Source organism: Lissotriton helveticus, chromosome 10 (genome assembly GCF_964261635.1).
Source record: "Lissotriton helveticus chromosome 10, aLisHel1.1, whole genome shotgun sequence".
NCBI classification, from domain to species: Eukaryota; Metazoa; Chordata; class Amphibia; order Caudata; family Salamandridae; genus Lissotriton; species Lissotriton helveticus.
In genome coordinates this window covers 916,972,620-916,999,554 of record NC_136071.1, presented here as the reverse complement: position 1 = coordinate 916,999,554, position 26,935 = coordinate 916,972,620, and the positions used below count along the sequence as shown (strand labels likewise).

The 26,935-nt window shown below is 45.8% G+C and overlaps 1 protein-coding gene across 2 annotated transcripts in view; it reads left to right on the top strand.

The window, feature by feature from the left end:
* Positions 1-26,935, top strand: part of STAM (signal transducing adaptor molecule) — a 247,460-nt gene that overhangs the window by 15,533 nt on the left and 204,992 nt on the right. For both annotated transcript variants that reach the window (XM_078663570.1, XM_078663571.1), the window contains one exon: positions 12,145-12,229. In XM_078663570.1, coding sequence (XP_078519696.1) covers positions 12,145-12,229 — 85 coding nt within the window. The remainder of the gene's footprint in view (positions 1-12,144; positions 12,230-26,935) is intronic.

Below are 26,935 nucleotides of genomic sequence, written 5' to 3'. Positions count from 1 at the left end.
CCCCTAGGCATCCCACCACTGCCACCAAATGTTGGAAAGTGGGTTATTGGTAGGGGCAAATGTAGGTCTGCCACTGGCAATAAGGCCACTAACACATGATAGCACTCAGCATAGGTCTTAGAAAATTATTCCTATGCTCAACCCTTGGTAATGTGGCTGCAAGCAGACTGGATTAACTTCAAAGACCGGTATGTAAAGCATTTAAAAACACCTTTTCAATAAATAATTAAGACACAACATAAAATAAATATCCAACACCTATTTATAAAAATAAGAAAATATTGTATCTTTTAAATGACACCAAAACGAAAGAAATCCACTGTAGGGAACCAGAGATATGGATTTTTAAAGATTAGTCCCTTTCTAGTGCTTAGAAACCAACAGTGCCCCTTTTAGTCATTTCGTTTTCTCTGACAGGGACACACCTTTAGAAACTGTTCTGGAGAGTCCAAATGTGTTGTGCGGCCTTCTCCAGTAGACGGGGTCCAGTTAGAACTCCGTCCTGAAGTTCTGCTTGCGGGTCCCAAAGTATCCAACACACAATCCAAGGTTCTGGAATCTCCAAGAGGGTCCTTGAAAGTGTGAAACTTCAATTCCGCAATCCATTTGAACAAAACACTTACAAATCCACTGGTACTCCAGGCTGGGAATTCTTTGTGGGGATGTCCAGGTGACCTCTGTTAACCTGTAGCTTGCAGGGAGTCCACTCTTTAGTCCTTTTGCAGCAAGGTAATCCACAGAGCTGCAGTTTCAGTTGGTGTAGTCTTCAGAGATCTGCTGCTTGAAACTTACTGAAGCAAGAAGTGCCCTGCTGAGAAGGTTTGCTGTGCAAAGATTTCTAAGGCCTGCACTCTGAAGACTGCACCAACTGAAACTGCAGCCCTGTGGATTACCTTGCTGCAAAAGGACTAAAGAGTGGACTCCCTGCAAACTACAGGTTAACAGAGCTCACCTGGACATCCCCACAAAGAATTCCCAGCCTGGTGTACCAGTGGATTTGTAAGGGATTTGTTCAAGTGAATTGCGGAATTGAAGTTTCACACTTTCAAGGACCCTCTTGGAGATTCCAGAACCTTGGATTATGTGTTGGATACTTTGGGACCCACAAGTAGAACTTCAGGAAGGAGTTCTATCTAACTGGACCCCACCTGCTGGAGAAGGCGCACAACACATTTAGTGAGATTTTCCAGAACAGTTTCTAAAGGTGTCCCTGTCAGAGAAAACAAAATGATTAAAAGGGGCACTGTTGGTTTCTAAGCACCAGAAAGTAACTAATCTTTAAAAATCCATATGTCTGGTAGCCTACAGTGGATTTATATTTCGTTTTGGAGTCATTTAAAAGATGAAAATATTACCTATTTTTATAAATTGGTGTTAGATTTTTGTTTTGTGTTGTGTCTTAATTATTTACTGAAATGGTGTTTTTAAATGGTTTACATACCTGTCTTTGAAGTAAAGCCTATCTGCTTGCAGCTATGTTACCAAGGGTTGAGCATAGGAATAATTTTCAAAGACCTACGCTGAGTCCTATCATGTGTTAGTGGCCTTATTGCCAGTGGCAGACCAACATATTCCCCTACCAATAACCCACTTTCCAACACCCCCTAAGCATCCCTGCACCGTGTGGCAGGCATCCTGGTGCACAAGTTCCCTTAGTGAAATGGATGTTTCTGACTCCCCTATGTGTGGACGCATCCAAATTGTGAGGTCGGAACTGCCGACCTCTGGTCTGGCGATTCCAGACCGATGCGGTGTCCGGCAGATTCAAGTCTGTCAGGCATTGTAATCCGCTCCTTAGTGTTTTAGCATTATACAGGGTCTTAGTGCTAAAAGGCACACTTTTATGTCTGGTTGCGAAGAGCTTTAGTTCTTTTCAGAGTTCATGTAATCTCTTTGCTGAAACAATATTGTTGGGATAAGGATGTGAGAGAGAATGGCTTAGAGTGAGGCACAGTTGTGAGTGATGAGTGGGTCAGTGAAGTAATTAAGTCATTAATTTCTGTAGTTCATTTTGTTTTTAAAATCTCCACTCGTCTGAAAATGACTACTACAGCTTTGTCTTTGAGCCATTGATTCTTTTGCCAAAATGTCAAATTAGAACACAGATTCAACATTAATTTCAGTATTACAAATATATTTTTCATGGCAAGAACAATATGCCCTTGCAAAACAGTAGTAGGCTATGTGATCAGAGAATTTAGAGAGACTGACCTTGTGGAGAGCAGTTATAAAATTTCAGTCATTCTGGTGCAGGAGTGCAGGACAAAAAATCTTAACGACAAAATGATTCCAAGATAAAGTACAAGTGAAAAGCTTGAAACTATGTTAAAGTGAAGAATCTACCTTTTATCTGAAGCGGTTTCTGTCATCTTTGTTAGTCTAACACGTTTGTCTCCTTGGAAACAAGTGCATCATGTCTCTCCCTCTAAACCTGCACATCACAGCTGATGAGTAGAACTGCTCTAGACTCACCCCTGTTTTTTCCCTTTACTATAACATCCCATTGCAGAAGGCATCTTAAAAGCTGGGCTAGTTTAGTTTCCCTCCCAGTCCACGAGGAATGAATAGAAAGCTAGGCTAGGTTACAGGAATCAGGCCTGGAAAGCATTGTCAGCATCCAAGGCAGGACGTGTAATACTGTTGTATGGCCCTCCTTTTATCTTTCAGTGACACAGAAAGCATTACGAAGAGTATGGAAGGAAAACACTTGCTCCTTTCCCTACCGCCACTGTGGCTATAATTAGAAAAATAATTATTTCTTAAGGATGTTACTCTATCCAGTTTGTTCAAGTTCCCCCTTGTCCTATGGTGAATTCAATATATAACTCGAAGACAGTTCAAATACTGAAAATGGCAATTTGATGACTAATATAGTTGTAATTAAATTAAATATAAAATAACCATATAAACATGATCAGATAAGGAAGTAAAAGTAAGTAGCATTAGAATTTGAAAAAAATAGGACATGACTTTTGTATTCTATTAAAATGCTAAGACAACCATAGTACTGGGAAAAGTCAGGGAATTTAAAATGTTACTCCATTAACATGTAGTTTGTGCTCGATAAGCCTAAAACAAGATCAAATCTAACAGATTACACTAAGAAGGCACTCTTCCAATGGTTTAGGAAGTTTAAATATTTATACAAGGTGGCTATATAAAGTGTACTCTTACTTTGAATAAGCAAGTGTTAATTTTTCTAGAACTTCTTGAACTCTCTCAACCTTTTGGATCTCCTGGTGCTTTGGCGACTAGCTATTGTTTGTGTTCCTATTGAGAGATCCAATTTGAACAGGAACACCAAAAGTAAACTGGATTGATAAGAAATCGGCACTAATGGTATAGGGGACTGCTGTCTTTGCCTGATGAAGTGCTCAGGTCTTTACCAAAATTGTGCTCCCACCAGTTGCCTTACTACCACTGATGGAGGTCTGCTGCTGCTACTACCTCAGTGTAGGAAGGTAGGATCCTTCTGAATGGTTTCCTCCACGTTTTGCCTGGTGCTTAATTGTTACTGACTAGTCTGACTGGGATCCTGCTAATCAGGACCACAGTCTATCTGCTGTCTCCCTAAATTGTTATGCTCCGTACTTGGGTACACCCCAGATTGGATACTGGGGGTACCCTTATACGTCCCTTGTATATGGCACTAAGGTACCCAGGGCATAGGTGACCCAGAGGTCTCCCATGGGCTGAAGCATGCATTATGCCACTCATGGGAGGCCATTAAAAATGGAACTACAGGTCTGCTATTTTGTGTAAGCTGGTGCTAGCACCACTTACTAAAGATAAAGGTTTCCTATGTCTAGGGTCACTGTACTTAAAACCTATAAGTCACCCCTATAGCAGGCCTTTACAATCCTGAAGGCAGGGTGCTTGGTTCTAAGTGAGAGAGTGCCCCTGCATGAGCAGGATACCCCTAGAGCCTACAGAGTCCATTCTCCCGGGTTGTCAGTGAAGCAGCCATATACCATATAGAGGGGCACCACGTAATTACACGATGACCATCTTGAAACTGGCTGTGATGAATCCCATCATGTTTGGTACAAAAAATGTTGGAATCATACCATACCCCCTCACCATAAACTGTGTGGGAGGTATGATTCCAAGCACTGGAAAAGCCCTCTGTTAGGCTCTCCATATCCCCGGTACCAGCCTTCCAGACCCACACAACACAAAATGGTTGCTGCCGACCAGAGACACGATTCTGCCTCCCTGCTGCTGAGCCAAGCTCGAGCATGGGAAGGCAGAGCAATAGGCATTCTGTCACTGGGAGGTGTGACCACCTCTCAGACAGGATTTTGCGTAGGGTGGGTGCACTTTACAGCGCCACTCTGTCTGCATGTGGGGCAGTTCAAACCAGTCCTGGGAGCCATTGGCTCCCGCACTGGCGAGAAACTGAACAAAGGACAAAGTAACTTCTCCTCTATACAGGCCCTCCCATGACTCACCCAACCCTTTCCCTAGGGTATTTAGCGGCGTACCTGGGTGTAGGTCCCTAGATTCGTCGTGGAATAGGATTCAGATCAGACACCACTTCTTCTTCTACCATCTGCGCACTCTGGACTTCGTTTGGGCCTGTTCATCATACAGGAACCTTCCAAGGCCTGTGGGCATCAACGACACCGGAAGGAATCTCCCTTAGAGTGAAGTAGTCACTTCCCTGCATACACAGGCACTGCAACTAAGTCGACCGGTTTGCTGATCCTGAGCTCCTCCAGACTCGTGAAAGTGCTGCAACACAGGTGGTAGTTTCCACCACCCTCAAGGCCTGCCCTACCCTCTCACGAAGTTTGAGGCCAGTATCCCTCGTGAAGGCTGCAATAACCAAACGCCTGTGAACAGCGTTCCCTTGCAGTTGAAAAGGCTTGTTGGCATCTTTCCAAGAAGAACTTCGGGCTCCAAGAAGCCCTAACCTCGAGCATCTCCTGAGACCAGAATCTGCTCGACTTCCTCCTGCGACTCCAGTGCCTTCAGCCTGTGTGTCCAATTGAGGTTCACCTTCACTTCTGTTGGGCTCCTCTGGTTGCTGGGGCCTACCCTGACTCTGCTGCTTTTGGTGAGCCTCCTGGACCTTGCTGGTCTCGACATTGCACCTTCTTCGACTTCTGCATGGGTTGCGTTTGCCAAGGCTTGTGGATGCTCCTGCCGGACACTGACCCCTCTGCAATCGACATCTGACATGGTACACCTCCTGTACGGCTCCTGGATTTTCTCAGCGTCGCCTGGTCCTCACAGCTGCAGAGTTAAGGTCCTCGTCAACTTTCCTGCAACATACGAAACAGAACAGAGGCAGCACCAAGGATAAAGTAGCCAGGACCATGTAGTATCAATAAATAAATTCTTTTATTTTCTCATTTATAGGACAGCCAACGCGTTTCGCTCCCCAACAGTGGGAGCTTCGTCAGGGCAAGTGTGTTGGTCAGAACTGGAAGCGACGAGAAATAACGTCAATGGAGTCGTCCGATCCAAACAGTACAGAAGCCTATGGCAAACTTTCGATAGCCGGATAATATTTTAGCCACGTCAAGGGTATATATTTAAAAGACACAATTCGTCCAAGAAGTTCCAACAATTAGTGTAGACTTTCTGGTATCCAAAGACAAGTGAACGCGCAGACCATAATAAGCTGCTACCAAAGTTGCTGAAGAGCCCCTTATCAGAGCAGTGTCCCCATGACGGATTCTATCGGCCTTTTTTCCTGCAACACCAGACATCGAAGGGTATTTGTACTCAAAGTCTCCTGATCACTCCTGAATGAAATAGATTTTGCCCCCTCTGCTTGCAGGTTCTTCTCATCTAGATTCCACCGGACACTTTCTCCTCTTCCAGCAGCTGCACTTTTCTGAAGTCCTCCATTGTAAACAACGGCGGTTTCCAATACCACTTCACACCTACGTACCTGGCGTACCTGGTGTAGGTAACGTGGGTACTAGGGTATCCATGTGTGGGGTTGCTCTCCGACCTTCTGTCTTCCACTGGGTTTCTTTAGGGTCCACTGGGAAGGGTCCTTAATCTCTAAAAGTCCAACCGCGGCTTACACATAGACTTGCACGCAGTCGTGTATTCACACTGCACACACTCTCCGTGGGATTCCTAGTCGCTCACTTCAGGTGGTTTCTTGGGTCCCCAGCACTTCTACGTCCTCTCGACATTGTCTTGACTCCATAACACTTTCTTAGTACCTGGTTCAGCCCCCCCCCCCTGTGGCCCACTGTGTATTTCGTGCTATTTACTGTGGTTTCTTTGCAAAGTATTGTGTGCATTGTGCATATCTCTGGGTATGAGATATTTGTATGTGTTAGAGAGTATTATATAATAAATACATATTTTTATAAATACTTTGTGTGGCTATTTTTCACTTAATCTGTACTATCAGATTGCATTCTGGTAAAACAAACTGCTTTACAATCCCTGTGAACTGAGGTTGCATTTTGCTCTCCACAGCTAACACTTGGAGAGCTTTCTAAGGTTGTCTAAGACTTCTTAAATCACCACAAGGGTTGTCTGGACTGGTGCAAGGTGTCCACTTACATAAGTATACATCATATACCAGGCCAGCTGCTCACACTCAGCACTTGCCTCATTAAGCAATTTTAAGAGAGGAAGTCCAGTTTGATCTTGCCCTGTCCCACAGGATCTTACTTAATTGTTCTGTGTTAACTACCCAGATCATTTTGGTGCCTTCTAGCATATATGTAGAGACAAAGTTTGACCCAAACCTGACATCACTTTATACAAGGTAATTAATGCAATGTGTCACATCACAAAATACATACATTCACCAGTTTCCTTTCAATTCAAAGCCTGTGTAACCCTCAATTCACCCTCTTCCATCCCAGAGTAGACTTATAAAATAGAGGCTCCTTTTCAAAGTGTTTTGGTAGTAAGGCTAAAGAACCAACATGCTGGTGCTGGTGAATGATGCCCTTAGGACGAAGCATGCCTCCTTTTGTAGATGAGGGAACTGTCCTTCTTTATGAAAGGGGCGGGGGCAGGCAACAGTGGTTAACATAACCGAATATCTAAGTATTGGTGATAATTTCCCAAAATTCATAGAAGTGAGCAACTCCAGTCTTCCAGTCGTAGCAACATTCTATACCAAGATCTTTGGTAGAACATGGATAGAGCTTGGCTTAGGTGTACTCTAACTGAAATAACGTAGGCTAGATTGTCCAGGACTCCCAGCAGTTCATAGTCTCCTCATTTCCCAGCTGCCCAATTCACTCTCATCCTGTCGATTCTGATCCCCCTTCTCCCAGCCCTTTATGCCTTAACCCATTTGCCAGCTGTTCAATGCTATCTGCTTCACCCTCTAGCTTTCCTCCACTCTATAAGCTTTCTGCGTGTCTGCATCCTTTTAGAAGCTATTGGTTAATGCTCCCCTCTGCGTTTACTTGCTTGGTTGGTCTACACACCTACTCCCACTTTTGCAGAATTATTAGAATTATTCTAGGGAGTGAAAAAAACAGGCTTTCAACAAGAAACATTGTACAGAAATATGTATACACACACAGTATACCACAGACAGGCCATGTAGGTGGTTATCATCTTGCTAACAGCAACAGTCATCTCTAGTCACATACATGCCATCCAGTAGTACACCGGAGACAGAACTCTGCACAGTTAATCAGCGCATCAGAAATATTACCATACAGTGGAATGTCACTGCTCACAGCTGCGCATTCCACCAGCACACAGCACGCTCTATTTTACAACACAACACAGTAAAACAGAACTCCTAACCTACAACAATCACAAATGAATTATGCCATTTATTAGCTACTTTGGTAGCTCGCTATCACACATTGTTTTACACATTTATTAATCTGTCTAATGGTCATCCTGCCTAATCCCTATGAGAAGCATTTCGATAGATGCAGCCTTCAGTATTGCACATCAAACACCAAGGATATTAAATCACAACTCAATGAAGTGCACATAGTCACGTAGCACCGGAACATACTCATTCACATTCTAATTGAAGCACATCTTCACAAGTCGAATCACACTAGCCTGCAGTGCAGACTTTACACCCACTGAGCTACTTCTCATCAGACTATGACTGGTGGATTGTGCGCTTTACAAAAGACACGCATACCTCACATAACATACACCTTGTGCTCATCTCAAAGTCAAAAAGCATCTTACTTGATGAGTGAAAATAAAAGCAATAATTGCTCAGATGTTTCTTTACAGTTTATTTTAAGCCTGATGCAAAACCCTTCTTCAAAATTATCAAAAATAGTAATGATTACTCTTCTGAACTCACCAACCCTACATCCTTGTAACTCGTAACCTCTACCTCTCACACTACAATATCTTGCGGGCTGTCACATTTTTATTATCTATGTGACCCTGCCATCAGGTCGGGCCGCTCCCCACACCGCACAGCACGACCTGTGCATCTGTGCCCCAGCCGCGCTGCCATCTGCTGCATTCTGCCTAATTTACTGCTTGTCTCACTGCCAATTCTGTAGGTTTTTCCCCCCATTTTGCTGTACTTATTCTGTCTTTTTTTGCCACGCTTCCCGCTCCCCTTTGTTGCCTTCTGTATCCCCGTTTTCCCGCCGCTGCCTCCCTGCGGCCCTGCCCCCCCCCCTCGCCGATTGACCGCCCCACTTCCGCCTCCTAGCTGACCCTTCATCTCACCTCTCTTTACACACCCCACGACGAACGCCTCCACTACGACTCCAGCACCCTCCAGGCACTCAACACCGGGCGATCACACACCTGCTTCCAGGCCGCCCGGAAACGCCCCCAAGGACCCTTCTCCTGCCGGAACTGCAGCTAGCTCAGATGCATTCTTCTGTACACCCGCTCCACCCGCAAACACGCCGTTGAACTCTGGGACCTACTCGACTCAACCACCTCAGACGTCGCCTTCCTGACGGAGACATGGCTGAACCCCTCCTCGGCCCCCGACATCGCCATAGCCATCCCGGAAGGCTGCAAGATCACCCACAATAACCGCACCAACAGAGTAGGAGGAGGAATCGCCATCGTCCACCGGAACACTCTCAGAATCCCGACCAACACCGGCGACACCCTCAGCACCGCCGAACACCTGCACTTCCAGATCCACACCGACCCCCAACACCACCCTCAGAGGAACCCTCATCTACAGACCCCGAGGACCTAAACCACAGTTCAGTGACTCCATCGCCGACTTTGTCAGCACACACACCCTCGCCTCCACAGACTACATCCTCCTCGGAGAGCTGAACTTCCACCTCGAGAACAACAATGACACCAACTCCACCACACTAATCGACAACCTAGCCAAACTTGGACTCAGACAGCTCGTCACAACACCCACCCACTCCGCCGGCCACATGCTCAACCCCATCTTCTCCGCAAGCCCCCACGTCTCCTTCAATCACACCACCAAACTCCAGTGGACCGACCATTGGTGCATCCACTTCACCTTGCGGAAACGCACCACGCACCACCGCACTTAACAGATGCCTCGCTGCTGCTGGAGCAAAGTCAACGAAGACCAGCTAACCACCGCCCTCGCCCAGGGCCCATGGACCGACCCCGACACCGCCGCCTGCAACCTCACAGTGGATCGACGACTGCGCCAACACCCTCACCCCGTTCAAGAAACCCTCCGACAGCCACACCAGTAAGAAAGCCAGCTGGTTCACCGAAGACCTCCAAGCAAACTTGCAGAAAGCTAGATAAGAACTGGCTCCGTGAATGAACACCGGACAGGTACGCAGCCCACAAGAACGCCACCCGCAGACACCATCACCTCATCAGATCCGCCAAAAGGCCTTTCTTCAATGACCGCCTAGACAACAATGCACACACAGCAAAGAGCTCTTCGACATCGTGAATGAATTCTCCAACTCCAGCTCCAACACCAACGACATCCCACCTTTGCAAGACCTGTGCAACTCGCTGACCACCTTCCATCGCAAGATCGCAGACATCCACAACGGCTTCAACACCACAACCGCCCCGACAACCACTGACACGACCGCCCCTACGTCCTCCACCCACACCAACCGCCTGCTCTCCTGGACCAACATAAATGACGACACCATCAAGATCATGAACACCATCCACTCCGGATCTCCGTCAGACCCATGCCCACACTGCATCTTCAACAAAACCAGCACCGCCATCGCACCCCATCTCCGGAAAGCCATCAACATTTCCCTTGAGATATCAACCTTCCCGGAGAGCTGGAAGCACGCTGAGATCAACGCCTTACTCCCAAACCCAAAGTGGACCCCAAGGACCTCAAGAGCTTCTGGCCTATCTCCCTGCTCCCGTTCCCAGTGAAGGTCATCGAGAAGACCATGAACAGACAACAAACCCTCTACCTCGAGGAGAACAGCATCCTGGACCCGTCCCTGTCCGGATTCCGCAGCAACCGCAGCACCGGAACTACCCCCCATCGCCGCCACCGATGACTTCAGGACCCTGCTAGACAACGGAGAAACCTCAGCCCTCATCCTCCTGGACCTGTCAGCCGCCTTCGACAGAGTCTGCCACCGCACACTACACACACGCCTCCATGACGCTGGCATCCAAGAGAAGGCCCTGGACTGGACCACCTCCTTCCTCTCCGGCAGAATACAGAGCGTCCGCCTCCCCCCCCCTTCCGCTCCAAAGCTACAGAGATCATCTGTGGCGTACCCTAGGGCTCAACCCTCAGCCCAACGCTGTTTACCATCTACATGGTACCACTCACCCAAGTCGCCCGACTGCACGACCTCAACATCATCTCATACGCCGATGACACCCAGCTGATCCTCTCCCTCACCTAGGACCCCCATACTGCCAAAACCAACATCCACGAAGGAATGAAGGCTGTCGCCGAATGGATGAGGAACAACCGACTAAAGCTGAACTTGGACAAGACAGAGGTCCTCATCCTAGCATCCACCCCTTTGGCCTGGGACGACTCCTGGTGGCCGACTGCACTGGGAACAGCTCTAACACCCACCTACCATGCACGCAACCTAGGGGTCATCCTCGACTCCACCCTCTCAATGACTAAGCAGGTCAACGCCGTCTCTTCCTCCTGCTTCAGCACCCTCCACATGCTCTGCAAGTGGATCCCCACCGAAACGAGAACGGTCACCCAGGCCCTCATCCGCAGCAGATTGGACTACGGAAACGCCCTCTACAAAGGAGCCGCGGCCAAACTCCTGAAACTGCTTCAACGCATCCAGAACGCCTCTGCACGCCTAATCCTCTACATCCCTCTCCGCAGCCACATCACACCCCACCTGATAGACCTGCACTGGCTCCCCGTCCACAGGAGAATAATCTTCAAGCTCCTCACCCACGCACACAAGGCACTCCACAACACCGGACCAGTGTACCTCAACAGACAAATCAGCTTCTATACTCGCCAGCTCCGCTCCCCCAAGCTCGCACACGCCACAGTCCCCCGCATCCGAAGAGCGACCTCTGGCGGCAGATTGTTCTCCCACATCACCGCCAAGACCTGCAACACCCTCCCATCCACCTTCGGCAGACCCAAGACCTGCTGACCTTCAGAAGACTCCTCAGTACCTGGCTTTTTGAGCAGTAGCAGCATTCCCCGCCTACCAGCGCCTTGAGACCCTCACGGGTAAGTAGTGCGCTTTATAAATGCTATGATTGATTGATTGAGTATGTAAAGCTTATTATTTCCACAAAAGCTTACCATTTTTTAATTTGTTCAGATATCTAGTTTTGTTTTTTACAAACGCACCTTGCTTTAACTCTAATTTTCGCCTGATCAAACACCAAGTTGTTTTCCCTTTTGGAATGATCACAGTAAAAACGCTTGCCTCTTGCTCAGAATGCTTTTATTAAATTCATGATCTGCGAAATTTGTTGATTTAAAAAAAAAAAAATGTAAATCCAGAACAGGCGACAGCTTAACAGATGTAATGTAGGAATTAGGAATTGTTCCCAGGAATAAGGGAATGTAACAATAATCTTGAAAGGCTGTACAGTGTAAAGATTTTTAGTAGCATTGCAGTACATTTTATTTTGTTTTACTTACAAGTTTACATTGTTTTTTCTTCTATCCACTGTTTTAAATCTAGATATCATAATAATTCTGTGAAAATCCCTTTTTGGTACTGCGCTTGAAATTTTAAAGGTTGGTGCTTTGCTTTACTTTTTTCATAACAGAGAAAGCAACCAGCGAGATGAACACTGCTGAGGACTGGGGCCTCATTTTGGATCTTTGTGATAAAGTCGGCCAGTCACGCACAGGGTAAGTAAGCTAATGACACCTATGCAACCTCACCGTATGAAAGCACTTGACAGACGCCTAGTTTATACACTCCATAAAAACGAGAAATCTGAGGTTCTTACTAAACTTACAAAATGGTCGGTTGGCTACTTGTTCAGACGTAGGACATGCAAACACAGTAAAGGTCGCCTTCATTTGTCTAAAATGGGTAACTTCTGCCGTCATCCCTGTAGTAGATGAACTGGATTTAAGTTTGAGGAAAGTTAACATTAATTTTTTCCTCAAGTTATCAGAGTTGCATACCTGAAATGATTTGTAATAACATTTGCTGGGTCTTTCTTTGAATACATTTCGCATGCAAAGCAGGTGGTTAAAGGTTAAAGAATTCTCAAATGCAAACAGAAAAAAATTAGCTAGCATTCGCGCCAAGAATTTCCAATTCTATTAAGGACACGGAGGCGAGGATTATGCTTCTCTTTCTTTTATTTGCTACTCACAGCAGCCAATGAAAAACGCTTTGTATGCAAATAAAACTACATTTCCCATGATGCTTGTCCATACATCACATCCTGTATAGCCCAATAAGAGCTACTGTACCCTGTTTCTCCTCCTCCTTTTTTTTTTTTTTTGCTCGAACCTTTATAGTCAAAACATTAATAAATTCAGTCCAATTCACGGAATATGAATCCCAATAATCATCCTTCAACATGGAAGAACCATCTTCAAACTGGAAAGTTTACGTCTTCTAAGCCAGAAGAACACCTGCTCCTTCTTCTTTCTCGAACCTGAAAGGAATGAGACAGGGAAACCCGTAACTTCTGCCGATACAGAATATCAAGTACATGCGGGTGGGTAATTATTACCAATATTGTAATAAACTGGGTTGGATAATCCTCGCCTCCGTGTCCTTAATAGAATTGAAAATTCTTGGCGCGAATGCTAGCTAATTTTTGATTCTATTATAGGACCGGAGGCTTCGGATTATGCTAGTTTAACACTTATCCACACAACTACAGTCATATCTCTCCCACCGGTACATAATAACTGTTTAAATATAGACTGAGAAAATTAATGAGTAGAATTGGAACGTCCTAAACAATGGGAATCATCAAAACACTAATGATAAGTATGGTCCTTTGAACAGACTGCGTCTCACATTTGGTTCTGAACACCATATCCTGGCAAAATTCCCCTCAACCACCAGCTATAATAGCCTCAGACCCACATATAAAATGTCAGCAATAATCAACAATAATATGAACAAGTATACGAAAAAACTTCAGATAGTAAATCCAAGGGTCTTTGTTGCAAGCCTTAAAGGATGGAAAGAAACACACATAAACTGCATAATTTCGAATACTTCATGTGACCATACCCTGACCACATGCAGTCCAGACTTTGCTTACAGTGCAAACTTCCTAGAGTAGGTACTGTACGTGTAAATCGAGGGCTTGTCTCACCGTAGGAACACCTACAGGTGGAATGCCTCGTAACACATCCTGACAATAGTTAATTTCTGGTCGACATACAATTATTTAGCCATTAACAAAATAGGAAATCCCGAGAATTATTCTGGGCAGGGATTTTACGCCACCAAAAAGAACTCGAAAGAAAGACCCGACGTAAGTTCAGCAACCTGCTCTGAACCAAGAGTGAGCCGCAGAAAACGGCCAAAATGGCCGCTACAAATTGAACGCTACTGAATTCCCAGTACATTATTTGATAAATAATTCACAAATTAGAGAAATCGGTCCTTACAGAGCTGCCGCATGGTGAACATACCAACAAATTCTACCCTCTAATGTCGAAACGTATTGCGTGAGTGGAAGGACCCAGGAGTGCAAAATGAACGCCATCAGCGCGATCGAAAACCTGGAAATTACTGTAGATACCAGAAACCTAATCGTAACTAAAAAGCAAAGTCGGAAATATATACCACCTGGAGAAAACTGTACTTACCACATTGCCATGTGTCAAACCCTGACCCGTGCTTTCTAAAGGCACACGATTAACCTGCGAGCTGTAGCTCCGCTGGTGAATTATAAAGGACATCTGCCCCAATCTGCATGAGCGCTGCTGCATGAGAAAAAGAGACAAAATTGTAAAGGTAAGGTAAGAATCTGAGCAGGATGCCGCAGACCCAAGGAGCATTGGAAATACAAAATGGAGACCTCCATGCCAGAAAAGGAAAGATCGGTTCCGCTCAATCGGCACGAAATTTGCGACCCCAGTCGCCGGAAATATTAGGAAATCGGAGGGGACATATTCAGTTCCATCGACTTTCGTAAGACAAGGCCTACATTCCTTTCTAATGGTACTGACCTGCAACTGGAACTTCTGTAACTGACGAATCAGTCCTGCCCCAAAAGGATCTGTGAGCAAGAACTCAAAAAGGCTTACAACTACTGACTGTCTCTCGGGTGAAGTTGCCACCCATAGCCATCTGAAGATACCCGAGGTACCATTCCTTCACTGTCCTGTATGCTATAGGATGTATTCCGCAGTGACCTAAATCTGAGAATTTCGGAAGAATGCCATAGGTCCTGGAACAAGTCCACTAAGAAGTTGACCTTGTATGCCTATACCTGCTGATAGCTCTCGCCGTCGAGATATTGTGCATGCTGAGCAGTATGCGTCAAGAGGCCGGCACGGTAAAGAACCCGAATAACTGAAAGATCGGAAAACTGTTTGATTGACGATGCCAAACGCACCGCTACTTTGGTACTCGCCCGAATGGAACCTTCTGCACTGATACCATTGGAAAAAACTCTTCATAGCACTGTAGTTTGGGTCGTGCAATAACTGAGTTGCGTAGGACTGAGATAAACCTGGAACTCTAATCTAAGAGGCACACTTGTATTAAGGTTATAACCGGAATAGTCCAGTACATCATAATCCGATGTTGGGAAAGTGTGAAGCCTCCTCCTGCAGAAGAAGTAGAGACCACAAACGGGGAATCTTGGAGGTATTTTAATTCCAGGGTTAAAAACATGGCAAATGCATTTCGGCATCTTCTGTCTGCCTTCTTCAGTGCCTGAGGTGTTGACAGGAAGTCGGCACATATTACGGATATAAGTATCCTGCCTCGACCTGTGTGCTGGTTGCTTGCTCCGCCCCAAAGGTGAGTCTGTATGCGGCATGATGTTCAACGCCTGCATGTCCCAGAATGCATCTTTCCGGCAAGTTGTAAGCACCGGAGGAGGATTGGCACCACGCACTTCAAACCCTCAATGTTCATATGTGCCCGTGAAAGTCCATACCTCCTTGGGTCCCCTAGACCACATCACCCCCAATCAGCCGGGATCCTTTCGGCGGGGGCAAGGTAGAGCATCCACCTTGCCTGACGTGCAGCACAATGGCGGCAACACCGCCCCAACTTCTCCCGAGACCGAGGGGGGCCACGGTCAACCCAGTACCCTGGAAAGAAAGGAAATCCGCCGAAACAGAAGACCAGCAGCTCTGTGGCCAACTTGACGATGTGGGGGTCTCGTAAGCGTGATGCTGGCAGTCACGCAACAAAATGTCCAAACAACTCCTCCTGCAGAAGAAGTAGAGACCACAAACGGGGAATCTTGGAGGTATTTTATTTCCAGGGTTAAAAACATGGCAAATGCATTTCGGCATCTTCTGTCTGCCTTCTTCAGTGCCTGAGGTGTTGACAGCTACTGATATATATATATATATATATATTACATATTACCTACTGGCGGTCGCCAGTAGGTAGTTATAGTTAGGATCGTTTTCCATAGGAAATCCGCAACATTCTATTGGGAATAACTTTGGCGCCGAATGAGGGATCTGCCTGTAATTTTCCTTAACTTTGCCTCGCTGCTTTCCGCTCCTTCCCTGAAAGTTTCGGGGGGGATTGGCAAAATTGTAGGGACTGGTACCCCGATGTGCCTTTGCTATGTCTCAAGATATATGCTCCAGTGGTTTTTACGAAAATGAACTTTGAAAAAATATATATTGGGCTACATTTGGCTATATATATGTTAGAGCCCAAATGTAGCCCAAATGTAGCCCAATGTAGCCCAAAGATGGCCACCAGAGACCAAAAAAACCAAATGTAGCCCAAATATCAGCCAGATGTAGCCCAACTATAGCCCAATTACATACTGTCCCAGAGTGTTCTAAATAACAACCAGAGCGCTAACAGTCTTACTTATGACAAAAGTATGGCACACTTGAAGTCATCTTGATTGGAATAAAGTGTTAACACTTAAAACATTTAATTTGCAAAGGAACAAAATGAGGGGGTTCATTTTGCCATAGAAATTATGATTAGTGCTGAAGAAAGAAAAATTAGGGCACATTTTGAGTGACTTCTCAAATCCTCTTATATTTCATTAAAAAAATTCTGATATGCAGTCTCCCAAGATGGCCACCAGAGACAAAAGAGCCCAAATGTAGCCCAAATATCAGCCAGATGTAGCCCAACTATAGCCCAATGACAGAATGTCCCAGAGTGTTCTAAAGAACAACTAAAACGCTAACAGTCTTACTTATGACAAAAGTATGGCACACCTGAAGTCATCTTGATTGGAATAAAGTGGTAACACTTAATACATTTAATTTGAAAAGGAACAAAATGAGGGGTTTCATTTTGCCATAGAAATTTTATATATATATATATATATATATATATATATATATATATATATATATATATATATATATATATATATATTCACTGAAAAAACCATAGGTTTCACACCAGTTATAGTTAGGAATTAGCATTTAAAAAACCTATTAAATTCGCTGTAAAAACCATAGGTTTCACACCAGTTATAGTTAGGTCGAAATTTTACTCGCATAAAACCATTGAAATTCCCACGTTATAGTTAGTTGGACTCACTATAACTTGCGCGTGCAATGCACTGCTGATGCGTTTCGGCTTCAAGCCTTCGTCAGTGTCAGTTACACTGCGCCGGCCAGCCATAGGTTTTAAATGCCGTCATGAGTAAAAACATCAAAAATGGACTTTCGACATCAATGCATATAGGCGCGCCATCTTTGAATGAGCAGATCTCCCCAATTACAACAGCGTGATATTATTTACATCATACACGCTGTGTGTGCAATATGCAATTCTGTGGAACTCAAGTATCTTGCCGTGTATCGGCATGTCACCCCGAATATGGACTTAAATCGGGGGTTTGTTTGGGATTAGGAGTGTCGCGTGTGATAAAGCGTTCCGAAATTAGCATGAAACCAATTTCCAATAGGATAACTATCCATATAGTGCGTCATATGCTATGCACCCTAAAACTGTCATCGCGCACTTATTTGGGGTTCATGCTAATTATAAGGAGCTCAGATGTATTGCCGTGAATCGGCATATGGCCCTCGCCTAGAGACTCCACCGAGGGCATGTGTCACCGCGAGACCCCACCCATCTCTATGTCTTTTCCACTTGATCTTAAGCCACAAATTGGCCTCCGTCCTCCATTTCATGTATGAACTTAAATAAACACATTTTCTTTCACTCAAACAGCTCTGTTCTTATCACATAATAGGGTTTCTTTTCGTTTGAAAACAGTGCAGCACTTCTTACACATTTCATACAGTTTCAAAAGGCCAGATTACATCCTAAAGGAAATTGGAAAGTTCATGAGCTCATAAATTATTCAAATTCAACTGATTCAGGTTTTGTCCATAAATTACGAAGTTTTCAGATTACAGATCCCAAATTGTTCAAAGTTCTCCATAGCCAGCAAATGGGCATAATATATATAGTCAATTAATAACACATCCGGAAATCAATTGTCCATAATGTCATTGAGGCACATTCCTTCAAAATGCACAGTCTATGGCAGCAGCATTAGTCATTTTCAAAGTGTTCATTCTACAATATACAGTTAGGAGCATTACTTGCCTACTTGCCTAAATGCACGGACAGATCTTCCCCACTATTAAGCACTAGTGGTGCTTTTGTCATCAAGTCTATTATATATCTGGATTCCAGACATCTTAGTTGTTTTAGCCTGTCTCCACCTCGAACGCTTGCTGGTATGCTGTCTAGTCCAAAATATTGTAATTTACTTTTGTCTCTATTGTGCGCCTCCTCAAAGTGTCTTGCGACTGGGTAGGATGGATCCGCTTTGTCAATCGCTCTTTGGTGCTCCAAGACCCTTATCTTTAGTTGATGGATAGTGCTGCCCACATATCTTAGGCCGCATGGGCACACAAGACAGTATACAGCGTACTGGGTACTGCATGTCAGGAACTTCTTTATAGGCTTTGTTATTTCTGCCCCTGGTATCCAGTAGGAAAGTATCCTTCTACTCCCTGCGCAGGCTTTACACTTGCCGCAGGGGTAGAAGCCCCTCATTTCAGTTAATGTGCCTTGCTGGGTTTTCATTTTTTTCGAAATGACTTCTCACAAGTGAGTCTTTCAAAGATCTTGCCTTGCAAAAGGTTACTTGGGGTTTAGATGGAATATCTCCTTTGATCACAGGATCGGTTAGGAGGATATGCCAGTTCTTGGCAAATATACTCCTAAGTTTATTGGATTCTGTACTATATGCTGTTATCATCCGAAATTTACCACCTGTGTCTGCTCCTGTCTTCTTAGGTTTAGTTTGTAATAGGCAAGCTCTTGGGACCTTCCTCACCCTAACCAATGTTCTGGTAAGAGAGTGTATATCATACCCTCTCTTAGTGAATCTCTCGATGCTACCTTTAGCTGCTAACTCAAAATCCTCATCCCTGCTGCTGTTTCGTTTTAGCCTCAGAAGTTCCCCATAGGGGATGCTCTGTATGAGCCTCGGGGGATGATTGCTATCTGCCCTCAGGATGGAGTTTCCTGCCGTGGGTTTGCGGTATAGTGAGGTGTGTAGTCTATCCTGCTCAACAAACACCCTCAGGTCCAGATAGTCCACTGCCACTGGACTAACTGTACCCGAGAAGTGCAAGTTGCAGGTGTTGTTGTTCAAGACCTCGATATATTTCTGAGCCAACTCCATCGTCCCCTGCCACATGATGAAGAGTTCGTCTATGTATCGGTACCACCTCACTACCTTGCCTGTCTCCTGTCCGTCTGTAAGAAGTGTCATGGGCACCCGCTCCTCCCACCAGCCCACGAACAAGTTCGCGTAGCTGGGGGCAAAGCAGGTACCCATGGCAGTCCCCGACACTTGTACATAGAGTTGGCCATCAAACAGGAAAATATTGTTTGTGAGGCAAAATTCAACAAATTCCAGCAACATACAATTGTGTAAAGCAAATCTTGCTGGTCTCTTATTGAGGAAATGTTCTACGGCAGTGACCCCCAATTTGTGTTTTATGTTGGTGTATAGACTAGTTATATCCAGTACCATCAATAGGTATGTTGGTTCCCAGGTAAGGTCCTCAATTTTCATCAAAAAATCCTTGGTATCCCTAACATGGGACTTGAGCTGTACCACCAAAGGGAACAGGAAGCTGTCAATGAATCTAGACATGTTCTCCGTTAGGCCATTGATTGACGAGACAATAGGCCTCCCTGGCGGTTCCGTGGCATTTTTGTGCAGTTTTGGCAGGTGGTAGAAGGTTGGTATCGTTGGATTATTACTCCGTAGGAAGAGGTTCTCCTCACTGCCAAGCATGGATCTTTTATACCATTTGTTTACAAGATCATCGTATTGTCTTACACTTTCTTTGTATTTTTCCCCATCTGTTCTTTGATAATATTGGGTGTCTGCCAGTTGCCCTAAGGCCTCCTTTTGGTAATATTCCCTGGTGAGGAGCACGACGTTTCCGCCCTTATCGGAGGGCTTGATAATAATCCCTTCTTCTTTCTTCAGTGTTTTGAGTGCGTTCCTTTGTTGTGCTGTAATGTTATCAGCCCATTTGGATGTTCTCTTCCGAGAATGCGTCAATGGCATCCCACGGCATCACAGGGCAGAATGTTGACACCGGCTTGAATGCACTGTCTTCCTTCTCTTGTTCTATGTTGTTCCTCATTGCTCTCTCAACCATCGTAAGGCTTTGTGTATTGAGTTCCAATCTAAAATTTTCGAGATTTTCCACGCTCTTCAAATCCTCACAAGACAATACGTCAGTAGCCGTCATTCTTTTCATTGTCGTTTTGGGCCCTTTTGATACTGCTCTGATTTTATGGTATTTATGGAGTTTCAATTTCCTAACGAAACCATGCAAGTCAATTCTCGTTTGGGTATATTCGATTTTGTTATTCGGACAGAAGCTTAAGCCCAAACGCAGTAGATTTTCTTCCGCCTCGGTCAATGTTCTTTCAGTTAAGTTTACCACAGTGAGGTCGTCCTTTGTTCCTAATATCTGTTGGTTTTCTTCTTGTTTCTCCTGGACTGGCCCTGTCCTCCTCCTGCCACCGCCTGCCCTCCAGGTCCTGCGGGTTGACTTTCTGGTGGTTTTACCTTGCCGCCCCGTAGCCAAGCTTGGCCCATTGCATTGAACTCGTCGTGAAAATGGGGAGGAGAGGCTGTTTGCGCACCCTTTGGTCTTCCAGCAGCGGATTTCTTTTAGATATCCTCCGCTAGCTCGTTGTCAGTTACGTCAGACTCGGAAGTGACCTCCGGTGAGACTATGCCCAGGGTATTCCTTCGATGCACCTCCTTCCTTGGTGCATCGTATTTCTTCGCAAAGGTTAAGACTTTACCTTGTAGGTAGTCGTTTTTGTCTCTGATATATTTCTCCTGTTTTCTAGTTTAGATTTTTTCTTCGTATTTGGTTAGCCTGATTTTCATTTGATCTTTCAGTGCTGCTATTTTATTGGCATCCTCCTCTTTCAGAAGTTCTCCTTCTATAATTGCGATTTCTGCTAACGCGTTATCGCGGTCACTCCAGGCATACCGGACTAGTATTCATAGTGTCCCTTCACAGTAGTTCGCTGTGTGTTCCGCCCAGTCTGTTAAGAGCTGGGAGTCTGGATTCTCATATGATGGAATGGTATATACCCGGAGGCCTCTGGGTACTCTTTTATCGTCAATGTAACTTTGGAGGCTCGTTGCCTCCCACCACTTGCGCACCTCACGCTCGTATAATCTCTCCAGCTTCGTCAGAAGTTCATCCAGCTTTGTATGTTGTTGCTGCGGTTGTACATTCGTCCCTGCAGTTACTGAATCTTGTTTGCTAAACATACCCATGGCTGCATCCCTGCGCGTGTTCTCACAATACATATCCCAAATGGATTTCTATTTGTCGCTCTGTTTTACCGAGTGTGTGTGCATTAGCATCTACTGTCACCCTGTCGCTTATCGCCACTGCTCAACTATGTTGAACGCGCGCTCACCTTGAGGGAGGGGGGTAGGGTAGGTCCAAGTCGGATCACTGGACGACTTTCGATCAGTCCTTTCGTCTCAGTCGATCCCCTTCTCCACGTCTCTTTGGCGCGTTGTGGTTGCGGCGGTGCCCGTGTCTCAATTGAAGCTCCCGGTCTCACTGATCAGTTGGGGCACTCGCGGGTTGGTGCAGTCTGCGGTAGTAGGCTCCCGCAATTACATACAGCTCAAATTCCTCACCAATCCATTAGGAAACAGCACTCGTAGACATGCCAATGCTCACACTCGTGTTTATTTTCCACAGAGTCAACAGACGTGTTTCGGCTACAAGCCTTCGTCAGTGTCAGTTACACTGCGCCGGCCAGCCATAGGTTTTAAATGCTGTCATGAGTAAAAACATCAAAAACGGACTTTCGACATCAATGCGTAATGGACTTCAGTTGGATGTGCATGCCCACTAAATGTGCCTACAGAGGCAGTTGTAGCCGATTGCTTCCATAGCATCGTGGACTCGCGGGCCTTCTGACAAAGGACACGGTTCCACTGCATGTAAACTCCGATGCCTAGCCCTCTCACCAGGTACAGCTGCCAGCCCGGTGACACAAAGAGCGCAGGCAGCTCCCTCTGCTCGTGGGCAGCACCGGGGCCTACATGACACAGCAGGAAGCAGGCCCGAACGCCGGCCTCCCCCTCTCCTTGACACATGCCCGCCCCCGCGCTGTCACACGGGCCTGGGTCGCCACCGGACAGAAAGCAGCAACTGGAGGCCCAGAGCCCCCATGCCCAGGCAGTAGACCCCCAAGAATGGACGGAGACCCCCGGCGCAATGCTCCACGGACCCAGGCGCACCCGAGCTTTCCCACGGACACTCACTCTGATCCCGAGGCCATGGCTGCGGTGCTGGTGCTGGTGCTCGCTGCGGGTTTCTGTCCGGCTCTGCCTCGCGCTTTCCGCTCTGACTGACGATCCCGGCCGAATCTTTCACAAACGAGTCATCCGGCGGCATGAGAAGGGATCTGCGCCTGCGCAAGGCCCTGCAATTCTGAGCAATGAAACGAAACACGGGTCGCCGGGGCAAAGGGACTTCCTGCTCCTCCTGCTAACGCGATGCTGATTGGCCAGCGAGAGGAGCACACGGAAGTGACTGGTTCACAACTCCACCAATAACAAGCACTCACTGGAAGACTCGGTGGCGGCCGGGCAACACTGGCGGCCGCAAAGATCCGAAAATTTCGGATTCGGGGGCGTGTTTTTGGTAGATGACGTCACAGTCGAAAGAACGCAAAAAAACACGCCACCGAATCCGAAAGAGACGGGGCTTGAACTGAGTGGTGCCCCTCTCATCCAATGGCTGGCCTCCATTTAGGGCGCCAGCCAATGGAAGAGAGAGGCGGGTTCAAGCCCCATACTCCAAATCATTAAATCTCCCACCGGAGACTGCGCAAGCGCAGCCTTTGGTCCTCGACCTAAGAAAAGGAGGTCGCAACGACCTAGTCTAAATCCCGTCGCACGCGTGCGGATGCCCTACCATCCGTCATTGTATTAGTGAGATAGGAAAAAAAAATAAATAAATAAAAAATAAAATACAATCATGCTCAAGGATTTGTGGTAGAAGAACGATGGGCGTCAATCAAGCCTTGTAACCCTGAGTTAGGGAATGTCATACCTGGGGCCCAGTTGACCACTCAAGAACGTGGAGAACCTGAGTGTCAACATAATTATTTCAGGAGACTCTTGCGTTCCTATCGATTAGTTGTCATCCTCAAAATATATATCCCACCAATCATCCTCAAGGGATATCCGTATTCAATATAGTATTGCAAAGCACAGCGCAATGGAGGAGTAGAGGGGGAGCCAACCCTGTGCACACTAAAATAGAGAATGAATAATGTATCGGCTCCTCGGCAAAGCTGTAGTCAATTATACCAGCCCAATGGGTGTCCGAGTCATAGTGAAATACCAGGTGCGTGTGCGCACTCCGAGGGCCAGCCTATTGTTATAGCCTGGAGGCTACCAGGAAATCTGCTCATGTGAAGCACGAGGCACTGTGAACCTCTAAACAAACGGGGGACGCGTGCGATGTGCGTAGGCCAAATCGACCAAATGAAGTTCAATTGGGTTACGCACACCGTAGCGTTATGACTCCATAACAGCACTCGGCTACTAGGGAAAGCCTTTGGCGGAGAAAGCGCGAGACCGCGCAATAATCAAAACAACCCTACGGAAGTGACAGGAATAAATGGTAATTCAGAAACCATAATCGTTGAAACACTTAACCTACGAGCAAAAATCTAGACACAAACCACATTTACTCATTTTATAATGGTGCACCGCCAGCGCCGCATCGCAGCTCTTGAGGGAGCGTTTGATTCAGTGTGCGGCCGAGCCCAGGCCTCCCATGAAGATCAAAATCGGGCCCAATCCGGTATGTCGCCGGTATCATCAGCGCGACATCTCCACTCCCACCGGAGCGATCCTATTGTGGTATCGGTGGGTGAAACCAAAAACGCTACCAAGCGCACTAATTAATTTCAGTATAACTAGTGAAAACATTCAACAGGGGAATATCAATCCTAAATTGTAGGAAGAATTCGAATTATATAAAATATACATTTTAAATATCATTTCGTAATTGGAAACATGACCCGGAGAACCTGGGATCGAACCCTGCACCACTGGGATAAGAGGCAACAGCCTTGCACCAAGGCCACATTGACTATGCAAACCAATAAGCGCGAACCTGATGAGGCCTGTGGACCCTGGCAATGGGGAGGGAGGCTATCGAGGGCAGCGCAGCATTTTGAGATCAGCGGGAGTACAATTAAGCCGGATCAGGCCACCCACGTTGAGGATACACAGCCGTACCCACAGTCCCAGAATCTGATAATCAAGGCGACCCGCGCCTGCCTTTTATCTGTGAGCCATGAAGCCTCGCGGTACTCAGCGGCCAGCAGGGACTGAAGCGGCGCCCGAACGGGCCAACAGAGCAATTCACAGACTCTGCTCCGGGAGAAGGCGCAACACCAGTACGCCGCTCCCCGCGAGAACCTCTACGATGCCCGCAGGCCATCGGGGGAGATAAAAACATGGCCGGAGGGGCCGCACCGTTAATTATGCAAAGCTTCCGCGGAGTACGCCGCTCCCAGCGGGAGCCGCTCCGCCCTCAATAACCGGAAAAACAAATAGCGCCCGCGAGCGCTAACTCGAGAAAATATGGCAATTTTATTTCATTAATACTCCTAGTACAACCGAAGCACCTACTTGACACAAGTATTAAACGTAGCGCGATATGAGTGCAAACATGCTGGCAATGTCGTCAAAGATAATTCAGCAGTTAAGTAAGACATCAATAATAGCATAATGTTCTGAGCACTTAACTGTCTGCGTGAGCAGCAAAGAAAGAGGAGGAGAAACAGGGTACAGTACCTCTTATAGGGCTATACAGGATGTAATGTATGGACAAGCATCATGGGAAATGTAGTTTTATTCGCATACAAAACGTTTTTCATTGGCTGCTGTGAGTAGCAAATAAAAGAAAGAGAAGCACAATCCGAAGCCTCCGGTCCTGTAATAGAATCCGCCTTATAACTGCTTTCATATCTTGCCCCTTCTTGCAGGTTACGTTTGTCACTGACATGTGAAAGAAAACCCCTCAAAGATTTCTATTGTCCTTTTTTGTTGTTGTTAACCAATCGTGCATTTCCTTCACTAATTTAAAAACAGAATTATATTGTTTTTCCCTACAAAGGGAGGGCCTCCTTTACTTTGTAAAGAAGATATATGTGTCGTCTTGTAAGCAGATATCTGAAAAAAGTGGGTGCTGCTCTCGGAGATACGATACGTTCAAAATCGCATGTACAAATTGCATGACCTTTGGATACAGAGCTCAGTGTGAACGATGTGGCTTGTACATGGACAATTCTCTGTTAGGCAGGGTTATAAATGCACATGACCTCTACGTTTATTTATACACACTCAAATTTCTGCACTATATGAGTCGTTTTTCAGGAGGTTTGTGTGTAGAGGCAAAAATATTTAGGTATTTAATTATTAACAGTTCTGTTTCAATGCTCCATAAGATCATTTAAAAATCATAGGCCTTGTGCCTACACTAGTTTGGTATGTGCCTTAACCTAGAAACACTATGATTTATTCTAATAAGTCTCATTTCTCTTTGCATAGACATTTTTAAATGTTTGCTCTTTAAATATAGCATTGTTTTTGAAGTACATATGTGTGTTCAAGTCTTTACATTGCTTATAGGGAAATAAAGATACAATTGCACAATGCAATTTAGGCTATCTATTCAATGAGTTATGGTTTTGTCAAATGCCACCCCTCCACCCCAAAGTCAAATGCATGGGACTAGAAAGCTGGCAATAAAAGAACCAATTGTGTAAATATGAGTGACTCAAATTTCTTCTACCTAACGCACCAAGAATTTTCAATTATTTTAAGGACACGGAGGCGAGGATCATGCATCTCTTAACTTTACTGGCAAACAGCAGCCAATGAACAACTTTAAACTCCCCATACCCCGGAAGTACAACCCCCTCCATAGTATGCACCAATCACTATCAGACCTTAGTGTAAAAACCTTGCAGAGGGACCCTTGAGCTTTGTTTAAATTACTAAAAGTTGCCACAATTTAGGTTGGCCAAACAACAAGTCTTGTGCTTTTGACCCAGACTCTGAAGAGGCAAGTTATGTAAGTTTGGGGTCTATGTCTATGTCTATGTATTTATTTTTATATAGCGCATAATTCACCAATAGGTCTCAGAGCGCTTGCGAGACAACTGAGGGTCCAGCGTGATTAGCATTGATCTTCACCTCTCGGTGGACATGGCACAGTTAGCGTTGCCTAGAAGACAGATTGCCTGTTGCGCTGAACTTATCAATTCATCAGGGTCGATGGACATGGCGGACTCTTTTGCTCAGAAACCCAGCTCAAGGATCTTAGTTAATGGACCAAACACGTCAAGTAGTTTGTCCTGGCAGGTGCGTTGCACCCTATCAATCCCTTTTTTTGGGTATTTTGAATATTTCTGAAGGTACGTGATGAGAGTAGGGCCCACCTCTGGAGTTTCCGTGACCTTTTCAAACAGAACTTTCCTAGGACACTCTGAACACAGCCTAGCACGTACATCTTTGTCAAAGGCTTGGCGTATGTGGGACTACACATAATGTGCCACTTCCTGTGGAGGTAGCCAGGCTGTGGATTTTGAGTAGATAATATCCGAGGGCTCAAAAGTAAGCAGCTTAGGCTGTGGGATGTAGTCAACTTGGCGCTATTCCTTTTGCACTTACTGGTCCTTTGCACATCCTCATGTTCCGAGTTCTGGTGAGAGGAAGAACTAGAATTGTCCGGAAAGGATAGGGTGCTGCAACCTCTGAAAAGGCACTATATTTGTGATCCCTGTTGTTCTGCATAGAAAGAGAGGTGTTGCTTTAGAGGCTCGGCTGCACCCCCACATCCAGTGCTTTTACC